Source organism: Bos mutus, chromosome 11 (assembly GCF_027580195.1).
Source record: "Bos mutus isolate GX-2022 chromosome 11, NWIPB_WYAK_1.1, whole genome shotgun sequence".
Lineage (NCBI taxonomy): Eukaryota > Metazoa > Chordata > Mammalia > Artiodactyla > Bovidae > Bos > Bos mutus.
Genome location: NC_091627.1, coordinates 11,770,147 through 11,793,626, shown reverse-complemented (window position 1 = coordinate 11,793,626; position 23,480 = coordinate 11,770,147). Strand labels below are relative to the sequence as shown.

Below are 23,480 nucleotides of genomic sequence, written 5' to 3'. Positions count from 1 at the left end.
CGTGTCAAGATGTGTGTTTACAGCCTGTTCCTCTCCTTGTTTAGTCTCCGTGGACAGGGCTCAGCGGTTGTGCGATGTTCCCCTCACCGCTGGGGGAGATTAGCAAAGTTACCGGCCTCTGAATTCAGGGCTGGGGTGTGTGTGGTGTCGGGGGCGGGAGGGGTGCCCAGATCCCGTGGCGGGAAATGAAGTTTGAGCCCTTTGCCGACCCGAGCGCGTCCCAGCCAGACACGGAGGGATACATACGCGGGCGCACCCGGCGGCAATCCTGTCAGGGAATTCGGGGTCGGTCGGCGGTGGGTGTGGGCTGTTGGTCAGAGAGGTGGCGAAGAAAGCGTGTGCTTACAGACATGGGGGAAGTGAAGAGCCGCAGGGTGTGTTTCCACCTTTCTGGGGAAGCCCGCGGCAAAGAGTAACCGAGTGCTCCTCCCCCGCCCCGCAGCTCCGAAGGGAGCCAGCCCCTCGAGTTCTAGGAAACGCATTGCATCCTTCCAGCTTGGGCACAGAGCTGTACCACGGACAAACGCTCAAGTGCTGTTACATTTTTTTTCCCTACCCGTTGGGCAACCTCCCGATGAACCCCGGTGACTCCCAGATTAGATCTTCATTCCCTCCTTTCTTTGAAAGAAAGTGCCCCAGATGCGTCAGTAAAACATGCTTATGTGTACGCGTGCGGGCGTCAGTGTGCCTGGGCGCTGGCCTTGTGCAGGCGCTAGAGCACACACACGTCTGTGTGAACACTCGCGCACGCGCGTCTTTGGGTTGATGGTCCCGTTCCTCATTTGAGGGCATCTGTGCGTGTGCAGCATGTACACACATTCTTGTAACTTCGAAAGTTTTGCAAATATGCAAAACATGGTCTCAGAGAACCCTACACAGGCATCTCCATAGAGTTGTCTGAGAGTGCAACTTTACCTATAACTGCAATTTTCCAGTGTATAGATGCATCCTCCTGCCTGGCATTATATACTTACACTCGAAGTGTTTGCCAATGAAGATGAACATGTGCATTTGCACACAAAGCATGTCTGTGCTTGGGCATTACAAGCTCACATGTAGTTGTCTGAAATTCATGTAAGACTTGTGTAAAAGTATGTTTTGTACAGCCTCAGTTCTATGCCCTGTAAGGTAAACTACACAGATCCTGGCTAGCCCCTTACCTCTTATTGGCAATCAAGTCACTGCACACGAACCCGCCTCCAAGGCAGAGCCAGGAGACTGAGGTTCTGTAACTAGCTCATTCAGTTTTTCTCCACAATCACTTTTTATTCCCTAAATCCCTCTTCATCACCCACCCCGTCACTCCCAAGAGTCTCTTGGTGGAGCTTGAAGTCTGGGGGTTGGGGTGGTAGTTGGGACTCATGCGGCAGGCCAGGTTGTTGGAGAAGTGGTGCAGCCAAGCTGCAGGAAGGATGCCCTTCAGTAACTGGTCTGTGGCATGAGGCACCCAGCGGACAGCGCAATGGGCCTGTGGTTTTTAAGAACCTCAGTGATACCTAATGTAGCTCGGAGTGGGAAAGTTTTTAAAGGGAAGAAGAGAGGAAAGGAAGTGATGAAAGAATTTCCTTAGTGCCTACTATGTTCCAGGCATTTTACATTCGTGATCTCTTTCGCTCATCACATCCATGTGGAGAGGGCTTTCTTGTCCCTCACTTAAAAGATCAGAAACGGGCGTAGGGAAGTTAAGTCACTTGCCGAAGTTTACACTGCAAGTCAATGGCAGAACTAGGATCCGAACCCATGCCTTTCTCGTTCGTAAAGCCACGCTCACACTCACTCTTCCAGGTTGGAGAGAGACCGGGAAGAGAGAGTGGGAACTACACGCCGGGCCATTAATTGGGCCGTAGCTCGCTTGGAGCCAGGGTAAGCTGACTGGCCGCTCTCCCCGGGAGCCACAGCTCCCGCCGGTTCCTGCCGCTCTGGCTCAGCCGGGTCCGCAGGAGGCCTGCACGGCAGCCCGCAGCCTCGCAGCGCGAAGCCCAGGCGGAAGACAGGACTCGGCGGGAAGCGGCCGAAGGCTCCCCGAGCTCTGCTTCAGGCCGGCCTTCCCAGGCTTCCCCAGCCGGTGCCCGAGGGGCGGCTCCGGGCCGAGGGATTACCCGAGGGAGCCCTTCCTCAAGCATCTTCTGGCGGCTGCGCCTTCTTAGGATGGAGACGGCGGGGAGAGAAGGTTTAGTTTTCCTTCCCGAAGAAAATCGCAGCAAACTGTTTGTAGCTTAAAACTCCAAACCCCGCGCTCCCCCTCCTCCCTCGCTGGCTCCCGCCCCCGCCCCCCAGCCTCGCCCACCAGCTCCCACCATCTCGTCGCTCCTCTCCTCCTCTTGCGGTTCCCCTCCCTCTCGGGTCTCCCGCCTTCCCAGAGCACGCGCTGCCGGGGCCCGGGGTGCCGGGCGGCCAATGGCGCGGCGGCAGGACGTGATGTCAGGCGCGGCTGTAGAAAAGGCGCGGACGCTTGGCTGGCGCGGACTGCAGAGCCGGGGCTGGGCTCGGCGCGCTCTTGGAGAGCGTTGCGCGCGGCGGGGCCCGCGGCCGGCGGCTCCTCCTCCCACTCTGCTCCTCCTCCTTTTTCTCCTCCTCCTCCACCTCCGCCTCCTCCTCTTCCTCCTCCTCCTCTTCAATTCTCCTGGTGTCTCCGCTCGGCTAGCTGGCTCCGGAGAAACCCCTACTCCCATAGCCGACCCAGCGCCTAAGCGGGTCGCCTTGGGCTGGGGGCACACCCCGGGGAGGGGAGAGGTCCAGGCAGCTGGGCCGCCGCGGGCACCTAGTCGCTCCCTAGTGAGCCCCGACCGCAGCCGTCGCCGCCTCGGGCAGAGTTTGCGCTCCTGCTTTGCGCCCGGGGCGCCGAAGCCGGGCGGGCAATGCCCGCGGCGTGAAAGCGCCCGCGGCGGGGGCCGACCTCTGCCCTGGTCTCCTGCCCCCTCCCGCACCCCACCTCCTCCCCCACCCGCCCCGTGCCCTTGTGACCCTGGCTTTGGCGCCGCCGCCCAGGCGCCCCGCGATGTAGCTGCCCCCGCGCCTCGGCGGGAGGCGTCCTGGCCCGCGGGCGCCCGGGGCCCAGAGCCCGGCCTGGGGGCACAGCCGAGCTCGGGCGGGGCCGGGGCCGCGGTGGCGATGCACCGGGCCCGTTAGTGCGGGGAGCGCCAGGCAGCTGAGGCGGGGGGCAAGCCCTCCCGCGGAGGAGCCGCGCCCCCGGCCCCGCCGGTCCCGCCGCGATGCTGTTCCACAGCCTGTCGGGCCCCGAGGTGCACGGGGTCATCGACGAGATGGACCGCAGGGCCAAGAGCGAGGCTCCCGCCATCAGCTCCGCCATCGACCGCGGCGACACGGAGACGGTAGGCGCACGGCTGCGGGGTCCGGGCCAGAAGCTGGGACGCGGCCGGATCGGTCTGCGCCTTTGCTCTCCTAAGTTTGGGGGCACTTTGGGGAGTGTCCTTCGTGCCGCGCGGGACTGGACGCTGGGGATCTGCGGACAGGATGCAAGGCCCGTAGCTCCCGGCTCACGGGAAACCCGGCTGCTGGGGCGGAGGAGGGAAACAAGGTTGAGACCGAAATTTCAGACCCTAAAGGTGGAAGAGAGCATTTCTCCCGAAGTGGGAGCGAAGTCCTACCCGCGGCCCGATGGCTCTCTTCTCACTTCAAGGGGCTCTTTGGTCGCCAACCCCGCGCTCTCCTCGGCTCTGGCCGCCTTCGGCGCGGGGAAGGACGAACCAACCCGGCAGCACCGGGGTCTCCAGCCGACTGGAGCTACTCTCCGCCTCCTGGCAATCGGGGTTCCCGTCCCAGCACAGTTTCAGAGGTCGAAGTCTTCCAGGCCAGCGCTCTTCGTTGTTCGCATCTCGGGCCTCCTGGCTGGCCTCACTCGGCCCGGTTAGGGCTGGCCGTTCAGGCTCTGGCCTGGTTCTTGTGGAAGGAGAGTCCATTCGGATCTCCACACCTGGCTCCACCAGCCCAGCCCCAAATAGCCAGTTCCTTGCCTCCGACCTTCCTGGGGGCCAGACAAACAGACACTGCCCAAGCCAGGCCCCGCAGTGCCCTTTAGAGGCCAAGGAGGTGGGGAGCAGCAGCGAAGCTTCTCTGCTTGGAAAGCGAGAACAGCAGCCCCAGTGCCTCTTGTTTCCAAGCTCTTCTTCCGGAGTTGTACCCACTCAGCCTGTCAGGTTAGGAGAGGATTTGGATTGGGCCTGTCCTGCGTTGGGAGACTTTGAGGGTGCCCATGCACCACACTCAGCCTCTCTCAGGACCTAAGAGGGCCCCAGCCAATGTGGCAGAGGTGGTAGCCGCGCGCTATTTGCCCTGGCCTAAACCTCCGGCTTAAGAATTCAGAGATCACTGGGGTTAGGGGCCAAGAACTTGACCGAGTCTCTGGAGAGGAGTCTGGGTGGAGGGTGACTTTTATAATGGTCATCTTATCCCTTTTCTTGGGGCCCAGCAGAGTGGCTCCTTTAAGAAACAGTTTGGGGACAGCTTTTGGAGGGCTTGGCTGAAGTAGCCACGACTGCCCCCAGTCCTCCAACGAAGCATGAGCCCTTCGGGAAAAGAGCAGAGGGGACAGGAAGGGGGGAAAGTAAGGAGGAAGGTCTGTCCAGGCCAGCAGCCGGTCCCGGGCCTGCGACCGACTTGGGCTGCATGGGCGGACCTGGGTTCTGAGCCCCTTGGATATGGGCCTTTTGGCGTAGAGGAGGCGTACCACACACCCTGGCAGCCACCCCGCTGCGTTTAGGGCTAGCTCGAGCCACCGAGGGAGCTGCGGGTGCGTGCCTGTTTCCCCGCGGCGTGGCGGCGGTGGGGTCGCAGGCTGACGCAGGCGCTGCGGTCTCGCGCCTCCCTCCCTCCGCAGACCATGCCGTCCATCAGCAGTGACCGCGCTGCGCTGTGCGCCGGCTGCGGGGGCAAGATCTCCGACCGCTACTACCTGCTGGCGGTGGACAAGCAGTGGCACATGCGCTGCCTCAAGTGCTGCGAGTGCAAGCTCAACCTGGAGTCGGAGCTCACCTGCTTCAGCAAGGATGGAAGCATCTACTGCAAGGAAGACTACTACAGGTAGCCCCCACCTCGGGACCCACCGCCCCGGGGCAGCCAGGACCCCTGGTCTCAGATCCAGTCTTGTCCCAAGGGAGGGTTCCCTATGTAGATCCCCCCCTTCTCCAAGCCAGTACAAATTGACTGACATCCTTTTTAAGCAATAATCTGAGGGAACTCTTGGAAAGATCTGTGAAGTGTCGGTGGAGAGCCAGAGAAAAGCAGAAGCTGCCCTCTTTTTAGCTTAGACCAAAAATAAGCTTGAGTTGGGCACCCTTCTCCCTCTGAAGTTTCTTGGGTCAACTGGGGGGAACTGAAACAGGCACCCCCAGACCCAGGCAGTCTGGACTGGTGTGGAACAAAGTTGGAGACAGAGACGGGGATCAGATTGGGTGCATTTCCGGGTCTTTCCTGGAGATGGGAGTGAAAGCTGGTCAGGATTGAAGAACCGGAATCACTAACAGGCAGGCTCCAGGCTCCTTGGTTCTCTTCTCCTGGTTTAGGGTTAGGTCTGCTTATTTCAACCGCACCTCCCCTTCCCCTGCCTCTGTCTCTCTCCCTGTCTCTGTTTCTTAGGAATTACAAAGGTCTGTAGGATGCCCAGGCACTGGTGTGGAGGGCAGGGGTAGAGATTGAGGAAGGGATGAATGGGAAGTTTCCCTTACTCCCCAGCGAGGCTTTCCTAGGGCTTGCTCAGACTCTGGGTAAAGTAAAGCCTTTGTAGACACGAAAATGGTTAAGGGAAACTATGTTTCAGGGTTGGACCAGATATGGGCCAAAATCTAGTTCCCTCTTGCCCCATCCTCCAAGACCCGGTTGCCCGTCTTGAGTGGATTCCCACCAGTGGTAGCAGCGGTACCTGGAGGAGGGATACGAGGGGTACCCAACCGTGTGTCCCCACAGTCCCTCCCTCGATGGTCCCTACAGGCGCTTCTCTGTGCAGCGCTGCGCCCGCTGCCACCTGGGCATCTCGGCCTCGGAGATGGTGATGCGAGCTCGGGACTTGGTTTATCACCTCAACTGCTTCACGTGCACCACGTGTAACAAGATGCTGACCACGGGTGACCACTTCGGCATGAAGGACAGCCTGGTCTACTGCCGCTTGCACTTCGAGGCGCTGCTGCAGGGCGAGTACCCCGCGCACTTCAACCACGCCGACGTGGCGGCTGCAGCAGCGGCAGCCGCCGCGGCCAAGAGCGCCGGGCTGGGTGCAGCTGGGGCCAACCCTCTGGGTCTTCCCTACTACAATGGCGTGGGCACAGTGCAGAAGGGGCGGCCGAGGAAGCGCAAGAGCCCCGGGCCTGGGGCGGATCTGGCCGCCTACAACGCTGGTGAGTGCGAGGAGCCGCGAGCGGGCCCCGACGGGTTGAGGGAAGGTGCACAGAGTCAGAGGCTGAGGGCAAAGTGAATTTCAGTGTGCTGTACATGTTTACTGTCACTCTTGGCTTCCCCATGCCCACCAGATGACCTGGCAGAAAGCGCCATTAGCTCTCTGGGCTCCAGCCTTTGCGCCCTCGGCTGGAGTGGTCTTGATGCTCCCGGTGCAGTACCTCGAAGCCGAGAAATCTTTTAGAGGGTTTTTGTCTTGGGCCTTTTACCCACTTGGCTGAGCAGAAAGTGCAAGTATCGAGAAAGCATGGCAGAGCCGACACCACACAGGCTGTAGGCTGGCATGGCTGAGGGAGAGGATCTGGGGCAATGGTTGAGCGAGGCCGAGCGGCGGGGGTCCCAAGAGAAAGGACTGGCGGTGGCCCGGGGCCACCGAGTTTGGCCTGGCTTGCGGCCAGGTCATGTAAAGTTGTGCTGTGGGCGGCAGGCTCGGGAAACTTGGGCCCAGGAGCCTCTTGAGCAAAAGCGGGTTGTAGTGTCCTGCCCGATCCTCCTGTTCCACCAGGTCTCGGGTTCCCCCCCTGGTTCTTCTTCCGAGTTCCGGGTGACAGTGGGGCGCCGAGATGAGAGCTGCGACCCTCCAAAGCCGGCGCCCCAGGATGAGACCGAGAAGGCCTGGCTTTGCGCTGGGGTTGGGGTGGAGGGCTTGTTTCGAATTTCCGGCGTCTTTGAACCCTGTGTTGTTCCAGGAGAGGCTCTGCCCCCTCCCGCGTCCCTCCTAGCTCAGGACAGCTGCAGCGGTTCTGAGGCCCGTCAACATCTGCCCGAAGTCTGCACGGCTGGGAAGGTTTATGACTCCCTGGGCTTCTGAACTTGATAGAGTTTATTTGCAATTACTTTCTTTCTTTCGTTTGGGGCAGAATCGGATTCAGAGACTTTGTTTTCTTCCTCCTTTTCCCCTTAGTCTAATGTGCAAGTGGAAACAAAACAAAACCAAACCCCTGAACTGTGCGGAGAGGGCTGTGGTGGGGAAGAAGTCAGGATTATTTTCATCTTTAAAAATCTGAGCTGGCATGGGCAGGGGGTGGAGAATGATAGGTGGGTGGGGGTCCCCTGTTCGCTCCAACGAAGTTGTTTGTTGGGTGATCATGGGGCATATGTCTTGGTGTGTGGAGCTGGGAGGAAAATACAGCCCCCAGTCTGGTAAATGGTAAGGTGGCTGCAGCGAGGTCTGCAAGGCAGATTTAAGATTTGTTGAAAGCTCTGTAAGAGATGTGGCTTTCCAAAACTTGCATCCCTCGGTCACCCCCAACCCTGAACAGACTACCCTGAGTCCAGATCCGGTTCCCCAAAACAAAGCGGGTCTATTTATCAAGTGCGGTCGGCCTTCAGTAGAAAGCAGCGGGCGGGCTGGGCCACAGGGCTCCTGATGGGTGGGGAGCGGGACTATGTTTTCCCTGGGCAGACAGGTTTGCAATGGAAAGGTAGACGGTACAGCGATTTATTTGTGCTTTTTGCTGCTCCTCCACCTTCCCTGAGGAGGCCGCGCCACTCAGAGCAAGATGTGGCTGGAGGCTGAGTTTCAGAGAAGCTGGCACCTCTACAAGTCTGCCCCACGCATGCCTTCTCCTCCTTTTCTCTTTGGTCCCTTTCTCTTTTTTTCTCCTTTTGGGTCTCTAGGCCCCCGTTTCTCTCTCTGCGTGTGTCTCCAGGTTTCTCAGTTCCTGTCTCTTTCTCCATTCCGGTGTTCGTGTCTCTGGCCTTGGCCGGGCTTTCTAAGCTGGTGGAACCCGAGCAAGGCGCGCTGCCCGTGGCTGTGCGGATTGCTTACTCCGGGCTCCCGGACTAGATTGAGAAATGGGGGCGCCTCCCCGACCAGGCCTCCTTCTCCCCTGCCTGCTCCCGCTGAAGAGAAAGGGCCACAGTGTGGGCCGCGGGCTGTTGGGACTGGAAAGAGGGCCCCGTGGAGGGTGCGATTTCGGTGGTTATGTCCGGGCAAGTGTGTGTGTGTGTGTGTGTGTGTGCGCGCGTGATTCCGATTGTGAGGACTCGAGCTTGTTGGTGTGAATGTCCCACACCCAGGGGCCCAGCCACACGAACCCCCTGCAAAGCTCATCGCTGTGGGGGACAGTCGGTGGAGGAGCAGCGGCACCTTACTACGGGGCAGTGAGCTCGGGCAGAGTGGGGAGGGGGCGCCGTCGGTGCGCCCGGCCCTCGCTTAGGGAAGGACAGTTAGAGCGGCGGGGCCCGCAGGATCGGAAAGTCCTTCCGGGGCGGTGGCCGCCGCGGCTGGCCCTCCTCTGGAAGCCCCTCTGGTCCGAGATCTTAGCTCAGGTCCCGGAGGCAGAACTGAAACCTACCCGACCCCGGCCTCGGGCGCGGCAAGGCGGCCGGAGCCGGTTAGGGGCCCAGGCTCTGCGCCTCGCGTCCGAGTTTTCGCGCCGCCGCCACGGGAGTCCCGCGCGGACCGGCCGGATGCCCAGTTCCCCCAGCCCCAGCTTTGTGTGTGTGTGTGTGTGTGTGTGTGTGTGTGTGCGTGTGTGCGTGTGTGCGCGCGCGCCTGGCGGCGTAATTACTGATTTGATTCCAATCCATTATTTAGACAATTGAACCTACAATCTCGTCTTTAGTAAAATGAGGCGAAGTCAGATTTGATTACAGGTTCAGTCCCAGCGACAAGAGCTCGAAACCCGATGGGTTAATAACAGATCACGAGTAAATTATTCATGATTTTACGAGCTCTTTAGCTCCATTGAATCGGCCTAATTGAGAGGAAAAAAAAAAGAGAGAAAGCTTGGTTCTCCCCCTCCCCTCGTCCCCTTGCTCCTCCCCGGATCCGATCCTGGGGAATCTCACCCGGCTGGGAAGCTGGGGGCCAGAGTGAGGGGACCTGGGGCAGCAACCGAATCTGGGCCCAACAGCCGCTCCTTTGCCCCTAGTGCGGTCCCCTGCCCTTGCTGCTGGCCTTCCTGGGCCTCCCTACCTTGGGCCGAATTCTTTTCTGCCCTCCCCTCCTTTTTCATCCTTCCCCTTTTCCTCCCTACCCGGCCTGTAACGGCTTAGAAAAAGCCACGCCAAAGGGACCGGGCCTGCCCAAGACAGGGATTTAGTTCCTTAACCTGGACCCTCCACCACACCGCATCCCTACTATTTCTGGGCCTTGGTGACCCCTCTGGCTCTCTGTGTGTCTCCTGATTTTTTTCTGTCTTTGTAGCTGTCTCTCTCTGGTTCTTCCATATCCACTGCTTTCTTTTTCTCTCCCTCTCCTCTTTTTTCCTGGCTCTGTCCATCTTCCCCCATCCCCCTGCCCCCACCTCTCCTTTTCTCTCCATTCTCTCTTTTTTCTACATCTGTCTCTTTTTCTCCTTTTTCTGCCCTTTCCTTCTCCCTCCCCCAACCACCATCCGCGCCCCCCCCCAATATAGGCCGAGCTCAGGGCACATCCCTTGGGTGCATGGGGCGCCAGGGTCCCCATGGAGCTCATTAACAGCAGCAAGGCCCAGGTGGGGGCTGGGCGGAGGAATGGGCCCAGAGATCCCCTGTGGGGAGGCCTGCCCTACTCCCCAACCCCCCCCCACCTCCTGTGGAGCTGGGGACTAGGGGCAAGAAGAGGGTCTTTCCCCACAGCAGGGGGGCAGGGCAGTTTCCATGGATCACATTTGGAGTCATTCTCTGATCCCCTTTAAATTGCTGGATCCCCATTCTTTACTCTGGGTGCTCTCAGTGAGAGTAAAGCCCAGCTGGAGAACTTGGGTGCCTGGTTGCCTGTGGGAAGGGGACTTTAGGAGGTGTAGCTACTTGCTGACAACTTCAAGGTTAGGGATAAGACCTGCATCTTGCACACTTTTTCTGCAGGGGATTACTCCTCAGTTGGGCAGGGAGGAGTAGGCCACCAGGGGAGCAGGAGTGCTTCTGAGGTAGTATTGCCAGATAAAATGCAGGACTCCCAGTTAAATTTTAATTTTGGGTAAGCGACAATTTTTTTTTTTACTGTAAGTGTATCCCTTACAACATTTGAATTTTAAATAAAGGAAAAATACAATTTTTTAGTGTACGTGTATCCCACACAACATTTGAATTTTAATTCAATGAATAATTTTTTTTTAGTATAAGTGTATACAGTGCAATATTTGAGTTTTGGGCAAACAACAGATTAATTTTCAGTATAGGTATGTCCCATGCAGTATTTCAGATATCATTCTAAGAACTTGTTCATTGTTTATGTGCGATTCAAATTTAACTAGACAATCTGTATTTTTATTTGCTAAATCTGCAGCTCTGTTATGGGCATGTGATGAAACAGGAGATATATTCCCAGCTGCCCACTTTAGGGGGGACTGAATTAATCTCCTATGAGGTACTCCCCAAAGTAAGATGGCTCAGGATGTATTGAGGGGATCTTGGAGAAGGGTCCTGCATGTCCCCATCAGCCACCAGGTTGCTAAGCAACTTTCTGAAGCCCGAGTTTTCCATCCCTGTCCCCCACCCCTAGTGCCTTCCAGGCATTGGCAGCCCCAGCTGGGCCCCTTCTGGATAGGGACACGCTCCCCAAAGAGTCATGCTTCATCTTTGCCAGCCTTTGTGGTGTAGGGGAAAGAAACAGCAAGGAGGCAAGAACTGCAGTGTTGAATCTGGGCTCAGCCTTAACCAATGGTGTGGCTTCATTTCCCTTCCTGTTAGTTTCCTCATCTTTAAAATGGGGTGAATAGCAATTGGAGCAGTAGTGAAGCCCTCCCTAGCCCCACCCCCACCCCTTGTATGTAGGGCCAAAGGCATACCCTGGGTGTGGAATACATGTTAATTTCTTCCTCCAACTTCCTTCCCTTTCTGGCTAAGTACTGTGCCACTCCTCGAAATTTCCAAAGATCGCTTAACCTCTCTGCCTCATTGATCTCGTTTGTAAAACTGAAAAGCGGCTGCCTCACAGGAGTGGTGAGGATGAAGCTACAAAATACAATTTCCAACCTCCAGCCCAGCATTTCCGGCCCAGGGCTAAGGGGTCCTGCAGTACTTTGGGTGTGGGAACGGAGAGATGAAAGTGGGTGGAGGGTTTGGAACGTGAGTGGAAGTCTATGACTTCTAGGTGCCTGCCCCTGACCCTGTGTGGGAGCAAGGGGCAGGGAAGGCTGCAGACTGCATTTCTCCTTAGGAGTTCGGGGAGAAGCGGGAAGGTAATGGGCCTGCTGTGTCCGAGGTCAAGTGATTTCCCTTTAGGAGCCTCAGTTTCAACATCTGTAAAAAGGGGGGAAATAATGCTTGGCTCAAAAGGTTTTGAGGATGAAAATGTGCATGTAAAGCCCATTAGCACATCTTGTGGAGTTGAATGTCATTGACAAGTTGTCATTACTATTTTTATTGTAACATGGTGGCTCAGAATGTTTTTTGGAATTTCCTAGAGCTGGATTTGAATCCAGCATTTCCAAGCTGAGAGACCCCGGGTATATGGCTCAACCTCAAATTCCCCTATAAATCTATAAAATGGGATAATATCTCCATCTCAGCGGGGTGCGGCACCCGCAGTGTGGTCCTGAGGCTAGAAACATTTGGCGGATCGTGAGGTGGGTGTGGACTTGGCAGTGTAGGGGGGGGGAGCCTGGCCAGGAGGTTCACCTTCGGCCTCTGCCTTCCCTCCCCAGCCCTGAGCTGCAACGAGAACGACGCGGAGCACCTGGACCGAGACCAGCCGTACCCGAGCAGCCAGAAGACGAAGCGCATGCGCACCTCCTTCAAGCACCACCAGCTTCGGACCATGAAGTCTTATTTTGCCATTAACCACAACCCCGACGCCAAGGACTTGAAGCAGCTCGCGCAAAAGACAGGCCTCACCAAGCGGGTCCTGCAGGTCAGCTGGGCCGGGGCTACGGGTGGGGGCCTCGGTGGCGTCAGGACCTGAGGAACCTGTGAGGTGGAACCCCACAGCGGCTGTGGGCCGCGGAAGGACCTCCTGTTCTATGTCCGCGTATCTCTTTATCTTTCCCTGTTCTCTTTCTCCATCTTTTCAGTCTATCTCTGGCTGTATTTCAAGTCCCCCACCCCTACCCCCGCCCTTACTCTGAGGTGTTCTCTCTCCTCAAGTTTTTGTCCCTCGGTGTTTCTGTTTTGTGTCCCTCTGTCCTCTTTGTCTACACAATTTCTTTTCTTTCTTGTAAGCAATTCTTAGTTGCTATTTATTACTCAAGTGATACACAAATATGTTCATGTTGTAAAAGGTTCAAGCATTTCAGATAACTCTAGAGCTCCCCTCCCCACCCTGGCCCCTTATACCACAATGCCAGTCCAAGGCAACTGCTGTTAGCCCTTTGCTCCTTCTGCTGCTTGCTCCTCGCTTGCTCTCTCTAGTTTCTTTCTTTCTGTCTCTCTCTCTGGATTTTCCTTCTGTTTCTTTGTTGTTTCTTAGACTCTCCCAGAAGCAAGGTTTGGTAAGGGAGAGGGGTTAGGGCAGATCCCCTGGGTGGAAGTAGATGGGTGCCTCTGAAACTGAGCAGCCTTGCGCTTGTATGGAGTGTGCTCTCTCGATAGAGAGGATCCAGCGTTTTCACCAGATTTCCTAAGGGTCCCTCCATCCCCTCAAAGATGTTAAGAACCTCCTTTGGGGAGTCCAGGGTGACCCAAATTCACGACAGTGTCCTGGATCACCAATTTTTAAATCTTCAGCTCCTCCTCTTACTCATTTCCTTGATCCGTGGCCTTAAATCACTTAACCCCTCTGAGCCTCAGTTTCCTTATATATGAAATGGGCACAAAAATTATCTACATTACAGGAGCTATTGAGATAATATAAGTCCCCATCACGGTAGCTGGCACTTAACCACTCAGTGGATGGTGGGTGAGAGTAACATTAACTAGATTCATCAGTTAACATATTAAATAGTATAAACGATTATTCTGGTGGCTGGACTTCAGTTTCCCCATCTGTATAATAAGGTGGGAGAATATCTCCCTTTATAGCCAGTTTAACCAGTTTATTCCTCAGACCATGTGATTGTAGGGATAACAACGCACATTTTGAGGTAAGAAAATCGAGAGAAGTAGTGATCTGTCTGTGGTCTCATAATAGGAGGAGTGGTGCTGGGATTTGAGTGCAGGCTAGTCCGTCCCAACTTCCAGCCCCCAAGTCTTTGAGGACTGAGGGCCCAGGGGTGGCTGGCAACACCGGTAGGTGACGGGTGATGATGACCCTGAAGGCTGTGAAGCCACTCTAAGTTTTCCCGCGAGTCTGTTAGGACTTAAAAAAAAAAAACATTTTGGGGGTGACAGAAGTAGCAGAGGGGATTGTGGGGCGGGTGAGGATCCGCAGGTCTCCGGAGACCGTGGAGTCCGGGTGCCCAGTGCGGCGCACCAGGAGTGGGGTCAGGGGCAGCTTGGTCTTGCCGGTTCGGTGACGTAGCGGAGGGAACTGAGGGCCCGCCAATGGGACGCCGTTGCGCCTCTTGGGCCCGCCCCTCTCCCCCCTCCCCGCAGAGCTCCGCTAGCCCCGCGGTTGCGTTTGGGTCCGCCTTGCCCAAGGGTTTCTCTGGCTGGGGCTCGAGAAGAGGCGGGGACCCTGCCGCGTCCCCGCTCCGTTGGGGTCTCGGGTCCCGCTGGTCCATTTCCCTCGGACTTGTCCTTTTGGGGGTTAGATCAGAGGACCCTCCTTGGCGCCCCCTCTGTTCCTCAGCCCTGGGGAATTTGGACTGTAGGGAATTCCTGGGGGGAATTTGGATCTGCAGCCGCCAACTTCTCTCTGGTTAGTAGTCCTTTCTTTCTAAGATGCCCTTATGGTGAATTGGTGATTCTCACCTTTCCATGGAAAGGATACGTGAATCAAGCCCTTGGAGCAGGCAGGGTCAGGAACAGGGGCTTGAAGTCAGGCAGAGCTGGTTCCCTTCTGTCCCTGTACTCAGTTGGATGTGTGTTTTGGATGAACTAATTACTCCCTCTCTGAGCCATAACTCTCTTATCTGTAAAATGGGCACCATTATGGCACACACACCTCCACACTTAATCCAGATTAAATGAAATAAAGAGTAAGCACCTGTAGTTGGGTCTGAATGTGGAGTGAGGAGCCAGTCTCTTTCAGCCTTAGTAAGGCAGGTGGCTTGATTTAGGAGTGCTTTGCCATTTCCAGCATAGTTACCTTTCATCTGACCAAGTACCTATTGACATCAGGCCCTGGGGACCCAGAGATGGATGAGCCACAGCCCTGGCCCTGAAGAATTTCAACTATTAGGTGTCAAGACTGACCCACGATCAGTTTCCCCATAGTGTGATCAATTGGGAGGGGAGGGATTCTGTGGAAGACCAGGGGAGAGACCAGTTACCTACCCTGTGCATGAGGAAAGGTTCACCTCGGTGACCTGGGTCTAGGCTTGCCCCTCCTCCCCTAGAATCCTGAGCCAGGGCTCTTAGCACCTGCATGCCCTCTCCACATGGGGACTTGTAAGAGCCAGGACATAGGACTAGTTGACAGAGAGAGAACCACTGACAGTTATGGTATGTCTACTAATCAGTATATGCTTGAGTGGTCTCCTGTGTCTACTATGTGTTAAAAGGCTTATGACATACATTTACTCATCAAGTCCTCACTATCAGGCATCATGATAGTGATACTCCTCGACTGTATAGATGAGAACATTGAGGCCCAAATGATTTTCACTTGCCCCAGGTCACACTTTGCTGTTAAGTAGCAGAGCTGGATCCAAATCCAGGCCCATCTGATCAATGGGCATTGCTCCTTCTCCCTAAGCCAGTCCAGCAGAGACTGCCTCTGAGTATCGTTTAGAGCCTGAACGTCGCTGGGGTGAGGTCAGTTGTACCTGAAAGGCACGCTGGACCACTGTTCTCCCTCCTCCCCTTTCTCCCAATCTCCTGTACAAATCCTTAACATTCCCTAATGGCACAACGGGTCATGATTATGCAGCAGTTTGCGAAGCATTGTCTTTCCAGTCAGTCATCTGTCTCCCTTACCTTAATATTTACCTGCTCATTTGCAGATGAGCAGCTTAAGAACTAGTGAGATGAAGTGATTTACTTGAGGATACAGGAACCGGTATTGGCAGGGTGGGGCCCTCTCCCAGGTGTTCTGACTACTGATGGGCCAGCTGGGGGCAGTTTGGGGCCAAGCAGCCGGTGGGGCTTTGAAAGGTAACACCTTTCTGACATACCAGCAATGTGATTTGGACACTTTAACGTCTCCTCTCAGAGCCCACATCCTTGTCTTTGAAGTGGAGATAATAATAGTTCGCACCCTGAGAATTCCTGAGGATTGAGACAGTGAATGGGAAGCATGATACTGCTGCTACAAAGTAGGTGCCCATGAAATGGTTTCTCATCACTGGCTACACCAGCTTAATGGTGCTAGGCCTTGGGTGCCCCCTGCAGGTTGTGGTCTGCATGGTGGGGCAGGTTGAGGTTGAGGCTGTGTTCCCAGAAGTAGATGATGTAGGGGGTGTGTGTGTGTGTGTGTGTGTGTGTATCTAGGGGTTCTGGGCTGTTACCAAATCTGTGATACATAAGCACCATCAACATGGCGTGCCTGGGGTGCAGTATCCCTGCCGGAATTTGAAGCTGATATGACGTCCAGACTCAGTCCTCCCACTGACTCCCTGAATGGTTATGAGCAAGTGACTTAACCTCTCTGAGCTTCAGCTATAAAATGAGGATGATAATGCTTTCCTAGGTGGTTGCAGGGAGTAAATAAGATGACATGATGGGTAATTTATAAAGTACATATTAGGGACTCAATACATACTATATTTCATACACATGTACCTAGCACGGTTCAGTCTACCATTCCCTTTTGCACACATTTAAAAGTTTAATTATCTTCATTTTGCAGATGAGAAAACTGAGGTTCAGAGAGGCTAAAATCCTTGCACTGAGTCTCACAGCTAATCAGTAATGAGAGGAGTCAAGCCAGGATTGGTCTGATTCCGGAGCTTTTCCAGTATAGCATAGTATAGGGATTGAGATTCTCAGCGCCCCCTCCCCTTGGATCTGGTTGCTGAATGCAGCAGTGTGTATGTGTTAGTCACTCAGTCGTGTCCAACTTTTTTTGACCCCGTGGACTGTCGCCTGCCAGGCTCCTCTGTCCATGGAATTCTCCAGGCAAGAATACTGGAGCGGGTTGCCATTTCCTCCTCCAGGGGATCTTCCCCACCCAGGGATTGAACCTGGATCTCCTGCATTGCAGGCAGATGTTTTACTCTCTAAGCTATTAGGGAAGCCCTGAATGCAGCAGTACAGAAGGGAGACTAGGGAAGGAGTGAGTCGTAGATGCTACGTCTTGGTATGCAAGTGGGAATTCTGTTGTAAAGCCCTAGGGGCGTAAAACATGCTCAGAACTTTCACTACCAACAGCAGGACAGCCTTAATACTTGTCACCAGTCAGCAAAGTGACTGGGAGACAGAATGGCCCCTTGGACAGTGGTCCATTAAGACGTTAAGCTTTACCAATTCTTGGAGACCACTCCTCAGCACATCCATGCACCTCCGTGTTGCCTCTCTTTTCTCCTGGAGAGGTGTCAGGAAGACAGAATATTAAGGTGCCATAGACTTGGGGAAGGGGCTGATGAGCTGATGGATTTGGATGGGTGGAGGTCTCCCTAGGGGTTCTGGGTGTGACTTTGAAGGAGAATACATTTTAACAATCAACAGTTTAAAAACATTCTTCAGATGACATTAGTCATCACTAACCTATGTGAGAGCTCAAGACCCGAGGATACGAGCTTTCCTCTGTTCACTCACTTCAACACGTACCCTGAGCTGCCATCTTCTGGGTGGGGCATGAGGTACTGAGTATTCAGCGGTGACCCCAGCAGTGAACAGGCCTGGCTGGAACTGTATGGTCCAGGGGGAGACAATGTCCAGCAAGGTAGTGTATAAATAATTAAAATGGTGATAAGATTGAGCTCTATATTTTTCCATATATTTGAAATATCTCATAGTTAAAATATCTTTTAAGTGACTCCAGGACCATTTAAGTTTGCAATAGGCTACAGACTGACCGTGTTCTTCTCTTGGTGATCAGAGTACACTGGGGCTAGCACAGGTATTGAGAACTCTTGAGCAGATTCAGTGTTGTCTAATCCAACATTTCCCAAATGCTTTTGGCCACAGAGCTCTTATTTAACTCTTGACAAAAATAAAATAGAAGTGCTAGGATGGAAAAATATAGGGGCGCAACGAGAGCAGAAACGTGAGGCCCTGACCTGGGGAGGGTGGTGGTCGGGGTGGCTTCACTGAGAAGGTGAGGTTTAAACTAGGCCTTCAGTTCACTGAGCCTCAGCTTCCCCACCTGTAAAATGGGGACAGTGAACATTGTTCTCCTGCCGTTTGTGCAGGACTATAGAGACTGTTTGATCTGGAAACGGACAGCTGAAGTTGGAGGGAATTTTATAGATGATTTGGTCCAAATCTCCCATTTTAGAAGAAAGGAAACTGAAACCCATAGATGTAGACTAACTTGTCCAAGGCTCCACAGCAAAGTAGTTGTAGCCCTGGAGCTGGAATCAAGGGGTCATGATGTCCAGGCCACTGCTCACATTTTTTATTCTTTCAAGAAAACTTTCTTTAAAGTTTATAAATAGCCCCACCATACAGAAGGTTAGAAAAATAGAGGGGAAAATTACCCTTATGAGGACACAGGAAACCAATAATCCAGGTCTACAGTTTGGAGGTCAAGTAGTGGATGGGGGTATGGGCCCAGCCTGCAGGGACTCACCTCTCAGCTCTACCTCTTTGGCTGGACTGTAGGCCTCATTCTTCTCGCCTGACCATAATATTAGTGTCAGCCTTATATGGCACTAACCGGAGTTCACATGTGTAAAATGCTTAGAACATTGCTTGGCCGTTGCCTTGAGAGTGGATAATACTGATCGTTATTACTTGCTTTATGAAGTTATACCAGAGGATATGATTCATTATTCTTTTTTCCCTCACATAACATTCATTGCTTCCCTGGTGGCTCAGATGGTAGAGAATCTGCCTGCAGTACAGGAGACCTGGGTTCAATCCCTGGTTTGGGAAGATCCCCTGGAGGAGGGCAAGGCTACCCGCTCTAGTATTCTTGCCTGGAGAATTCCATGGACAGAGGAGCCTGGCAGGCTACAGCCCATGGGGTCGCAGTCGGACATGACGAGCGACTAAGCACACGTAGCACAACATTCGTTATAAGACGTTTGCTCTGCGACTGCGTGGCGTGGCTGGGTCCTGACTTCCACTTGTCCCATCTTTGGTAGATGCTTTGGGTGCAGCCATTAATTTTCACGTCATGAAAAAATGCCAGTGGACATTTTGGGGCTTGAAGCTTTGGTCTTCCTGCTGGTTTCCTTAGCGGTGGTTTTGAAGGGGATTTGTGGGCAAAAAGGGTTTCCCACTGGCCCTCCTGGCCTCCTTGATGAAAGAATCCTGAAGAAGGGGATTTGTGAGGCAAGGCGCAGCCTGCAGGGCCAGTGGGTATCTGAGGAGGGGGCATGCAGCCATGTGGGCTGCCTCATTCACCTGGGACTTAAGCCCCAACTGAGGCACCCCGCCCCCGCCCTGGGAGATGAATAGGGAGGGCTGGGTGGGTAGAGCAGGTCATCTTCCTTGCTGCGGTTGCCCTGGAGTCACAGCCTGTGAGCACCCCCAAGAGGCCATAGAGATGGTGTGGTGCGGGCCAGTCCCCTTCCTGTATAGACAGGGAAACTGAGGCAGACCCCGAGGTAGGAGACTTGCACAGGTCACTTGGGCAGTGGCAGAAGCACAACTGGAGTTATGAAGTTACAACCTGCGCTCTTTCCACTACACTACAGTTGCTTCTGTTTATTCACTCACGCATTCATTCATTTATTCATTCACTTGCTGACTCACTCAGGATCATGTGGCAGGGAGAGCATGGACTTTTTAACGGCAGATCATCCTGAATCCTAACCTCCGCTTGGCCTTCGTGTGACCTTGGGCAAGTGACTTTGCCTCTCTGAGCCTCCTCTCTGGTTTTCAGTCTATAAAATGGGGATAATGACAGTACCCCCCTACTTGGCCTGTCATGGAGATAAGTTGTGATGGTGCGTGTTAGAGGAGGGACTGGTGCCTGGCACAAAGAGCTCTGTAAATGTTATCTGTTAGTATTGCTATTAACTCAGTGTGTGTGACTTGACTCTTCATCTTTGCCAGTCCCTGTGTGATATCCCCAGGGACATGAAGATGGCTCAGACAGGGTCCCTGTTCTAATATCCTCTTGGGAGGGGATTTAAAAAAAAATACCCTGGAGAATTCTGGTGACGCCTGGCTTAGGGTGAGAAACAAACTCCACATAAACCCCCACGGCAACTGGCTTTTGCTTGAGTTGTTGACTTTCATCCACCAGATTCCCAGTGCCTCAGATCCAGTAAAGCAGAGAAGGCCGTTGTGAAAGATGGTGTCATTGTTTACAAACCACTGTTAGGGGCAACGCCGGAGCAATAGCAAACAGCCAGCAACTAACTGGTTCCAGCCCTTCCCAAGGGCTTGGAGCCCCAGACCAATGGGCGATGCACTGCCCCCCCACCCCACCCCCAGGCTTCCTGCTCCTGCTCGGAGAGTCAGACTCACAGGGTATTCATGGGGCCACACACTCTTAGGATAGGATGGTGGCAAGAGCATCAAGGCTCCAGCCTTCTTTGTCTCCCCCGTCTGCAATGACACTTTGGGGGAGTCGTCTTCTCTCTCTGAGGGTGTCTGGGGACACCTCCATCATTTTCTCTGTCAGTCATTCTCTGGCCCAGACAGACACACAGTCTCACCCCTGCAGATTTCTGTGGGTTGAGCAGGGAAGAAGCCCCGACCCCAACCAGTGCCTCTGGAGGCTGGTCTTAGAAGCACCGTCCTTATTTGTGAGCCCCCAGAAGAGGTGATGGGCTTGCTTTGGGCAGAAGGCCAGGGAAAATGTGCTTTCTTCCTGGAAGGAGCCAGCATGCATGGGAGAGAGCTTTGTTTCCCAACTTCACAGTGGCCATCTCTCTCCTTACCCCAGGATTCTTGAGGCTGTGCTTTTAAACTGAGCCCAAGTGGTATCAGGCCACCAAAAAGACAAGTTGGAGGCCACAAGCCCCCCTCTCTGGGGTGGTCCCCAGGGTAGGGTGGGGCCAGGAGTTGGTCCTTCCCATCCCTGTCTGAGACACAGGGAAGACAGGCAAATGCAGACACATCTGGAAATATGCAACTGGACACCCCAGAATCTGTAAAATTCCCTAAGCCCCTTTCTTTTATGGGGAGGTTTCTGGCGGGTGTTTTCCTCACGCAAAGGGAAGTGAAGGCGCCCAGCCCTTTGGCCTTTTTTTCTTTGCAAACTAGGACCTCCCACCCCCCTAGATTCTCTAGGCTTCTCCCGAAGTATTTTGAGGACCTCAGGGTACAGTGGGATCTCTCTATGCAGTTTGCTAGTGGTGGGGGGTGCTGCTGTGTGGACAAGTTTTGATGCTTCGTGTGTACAGGCTCGTGTGCAATGGTGTGGGCATGGATGTGTGCCTGTGTCTGCGCCAAGGGAAAAATGAAAGCAAACCCATATTCTCTCTCTCGGGCATTCTTTTCATACCAAGCTCAGTAACTGCCCTTTCCTCCCCCATGAAGGACGCTGGGACGAGGGCAGGTTGGGAGAGGGGGATCTTTAATTGGGCAGTTGTTCCCACTCTGCCTGGAGACCTGAAACCCAGTGGTCCAGGGTGCCTTCTCTGAGTGATGGTGGCAGGGATTAGGAGCGGTATCGTTTACCGACTTGAGTCCTCTGTGTTCTTTACACCCATTCTGGTATTTCCCAGACTTACCATGAAAAACTTGAAAATTGGTACCAACAAGGACTTGTGGGATTTTTGCCTGCTTAAAGTCGACTGCTGAGAAAAACCTGTCAACCATGGTCAAAAATGATGGAAATTTGGTTTGTGCGAATCTTCTAGAAGAGAAGAGAAATGCAACCTGAGCCACATACATAATTTTACATGGAAAATTTCCCAGTACCTTCGTTAAAACAAAAAGAAACTTGTAAAATTAATTGTAAGGCTATATCTTGTTTGGCCCAATTTTTCCAATAGAAAATATATTCATGAAAATAAAAGTGACCATTGAGATATTCTACCTCCTTCTGATATGGTTCTACCATTCTGATATATGGTTCTCAGCTACAGACCAGCTGTTTAGGGGCTAGGCTCATTTCAAGTGCTGGGTAGCCACATGTGGCTAGTGGCTAGGATATTAGAGAGTGGGGCTGAGTTCTGGAATCTTCTAACAAGGGGAGACCCCCATTACAGGCAGTTTGAGGAAAGGATGTTTTTATTGTATTAAGAACAAAGAATTGCCAGCCAAACCTTTTAAAAAAAAAAAAAAATTTTTTTTTTTAAATTTATTTGGCTGTGTTGTGTCTTAATTGCAGTACTGGGGGTCAATTAATGCCCCGAGGTATAAGGGACCCTGACTCCCCAACCAGGGATCAAACATGTGTCCCCTGCATTGGAAGGCTGATACCCCCAGGGAAGTCCCTAGCCAGACTTTTAAATAAATCCCCCCCCACCCCCATTCGAGCAGAACCCCCATTAGCATCTCTGGGCTTAAACAGTTGGAGCGATCTTTGCTCATCTCCTGTTCCTGCCCGCCCCGCCTTCCTCTGATCACCCCTTCCCTCTCCCCGACGCAGGTCTGGTTTCAGAACGCCCGGGCCAAGTTCAGGCGCAACCTCTTACGGCAGGAAAACACGGGCGTGGACAAGTCGACGGAGGCGGCGCTGCAGACAGGGACTCCGTCGGGGCCGGCCTCGGAGCTGTCCAACGCCTCGCTCAGCCCCTCCAGCACGCCCACCACCCTCACAGACTTGACTAGCCCCACCCTGCCGACTGTGACGTCCGTCTTAACTTCTGTGCCTGGCAACCTGGAGGGCCACGAGCCTCACAGCCCCTCGCAAACGACTCTTACCAACCTTTTCTAATGACTCTCGGCCCCACCCCCACCTCTGCCCCCGCCCCACAATTTCTTTAAAAAAGAAATTATCTTTAGTTGAATTCCAAGTGTATTTTAAAATAGAGGCTTTGAGCAACTAACTAACCACATTTTAGGATCTCGCCTGGAAACTGAGGAAGAAAATAATTGCGCCCCCCCACCCCCGGCTGACACAGCTCTGTGGACTGGAATTACTTGGAAGATCTATCTGCAACACAACATTTGTGTCACTGTACAGTTTTGTGGACTGAGCGAGGAAAAACAACAAATAATTTAAGTTGGCTAGAGCTTCTGTATTTTCAAAGACTGCCACGTGCCTTAGGAATACTGTTTTATCTCCATACTTTGGATGACTTGTTCATTTTTTCTCTCCCTCTTTTTCTCTGTATATTTATGACCAGAGCAAAAATGTAAAAAAAAAAAAAGGAAAAAAAAAGTTTGTTACTTTGAATAGTCCTAAACAGAAAAGAAAAAAAAAAAAAAGGAAAAAAATCAAACCCCCTCCAACGGTCGCTTTGTTGTTTTAGAATTTTAAGGTGGAAGTCTGTTCGAATATCAGAATTTGTAAAATCTAACAAGTAATAAAACCACTTATTGAAACTAGTTGGTGCTGCTGCTGTTGAGTGAGGTGTGAAATTCACAGGACTTATAAAAGTCTTACCGAAACCCAGAGATAAATTCCAAAGTCTTCCCCTCTTTATCTATGATATTTAATTATAATGATTTATAAATATTTATAATATTTGTGGGGTCCCTCTTTGTGCCAGACTTTGGGCTGCTTGTTGGGAACCAGAGATGAAGTAGACACAATCCTGCCCTTAAGGAATTTAGAGTGGAGGCAGCGACAGACAAGAGATCATCTTAGCATGTGTGTTATGTACCAAGTGAGGAGTGTGTAAGCAGAATGCCATTCATTTATGCATTTGGTCTTTCAAAGATTAAATAAGTGTGCCATGCTGGATACATGTGACAAAGGTCAGAGGCCATCACACCTGCCTTTTCTGCTCTTCTCTGGGCTGGAAGGGTATGTCACGCAAGGAGGGAGGCCTGTTCGCATACGGAATGAATGCCGTCACCAAAGGGCAGCTTAAGCTCAAGCTTTCCTAATGAAAGACACAGAATTTCAGAATCTTCCACTGGGGCAAAACCAAATGAATTCGGTTCCTTTACTAACAAAGCGTCAGGTAATCACAGAAATCCAGAGCAAA

The 23,480-nt window shown here is 53.3% G+C and overlaps 1 protein-coding gene across 1 annotated transcript; it reads left to right on the top strand.

Annotated features, from left to right (window-relative positions):
* The first annotated feature begins 2,675 nt into the window (after positions 1-2,675).
* On the top strand, positions 2,676-22,291 carry LHX2 (LIM homeobox 2). The gene is made up of 5 exons (XM_070380106.1): positions 2,676-3,332; positions 4,838-5,040; positions 5,947-6,350; positions 11,985-12,190; positions 21,974-22,291. Exons 1-5 carry the CDS (start codon positions 3,213-3,215, stop codon positions 22,259-22,261), a joined length of 1,221 nt encoding a protein of 406 aa, XP_070236207.1. The 5' UTR covers positions 2,676-3,212; the 3' UTR covers positions 22,262-22,291.
* The last annotated feature ends 1,189 nt before the right edge of the window (positions 22,292-23,480 follow it).

Coding starts and splice junctions, on each gene's coding strand:
- LHX2 (XM_070380106.1), top strand. CDS start 3,213: ATGCTGTTCCACAGCCTGTCGGGCCCCGAGGTGCACGGGGTCATCGAC. Junction 3,333..4,837: donor ACCGCGGCGACACGGAGACG/GTAGGCGCACGG, acceptor CTCCCTCCGCAG/ACCATGCCGTCCATCAGCAG. Junction 5,041..5,946: donor TGCAAGGAAGACTACTACAG/GTAGCCCCCACC, acceptor TGGTCCCTACAG/GCGCTTCTCTGTGCAGCGCT.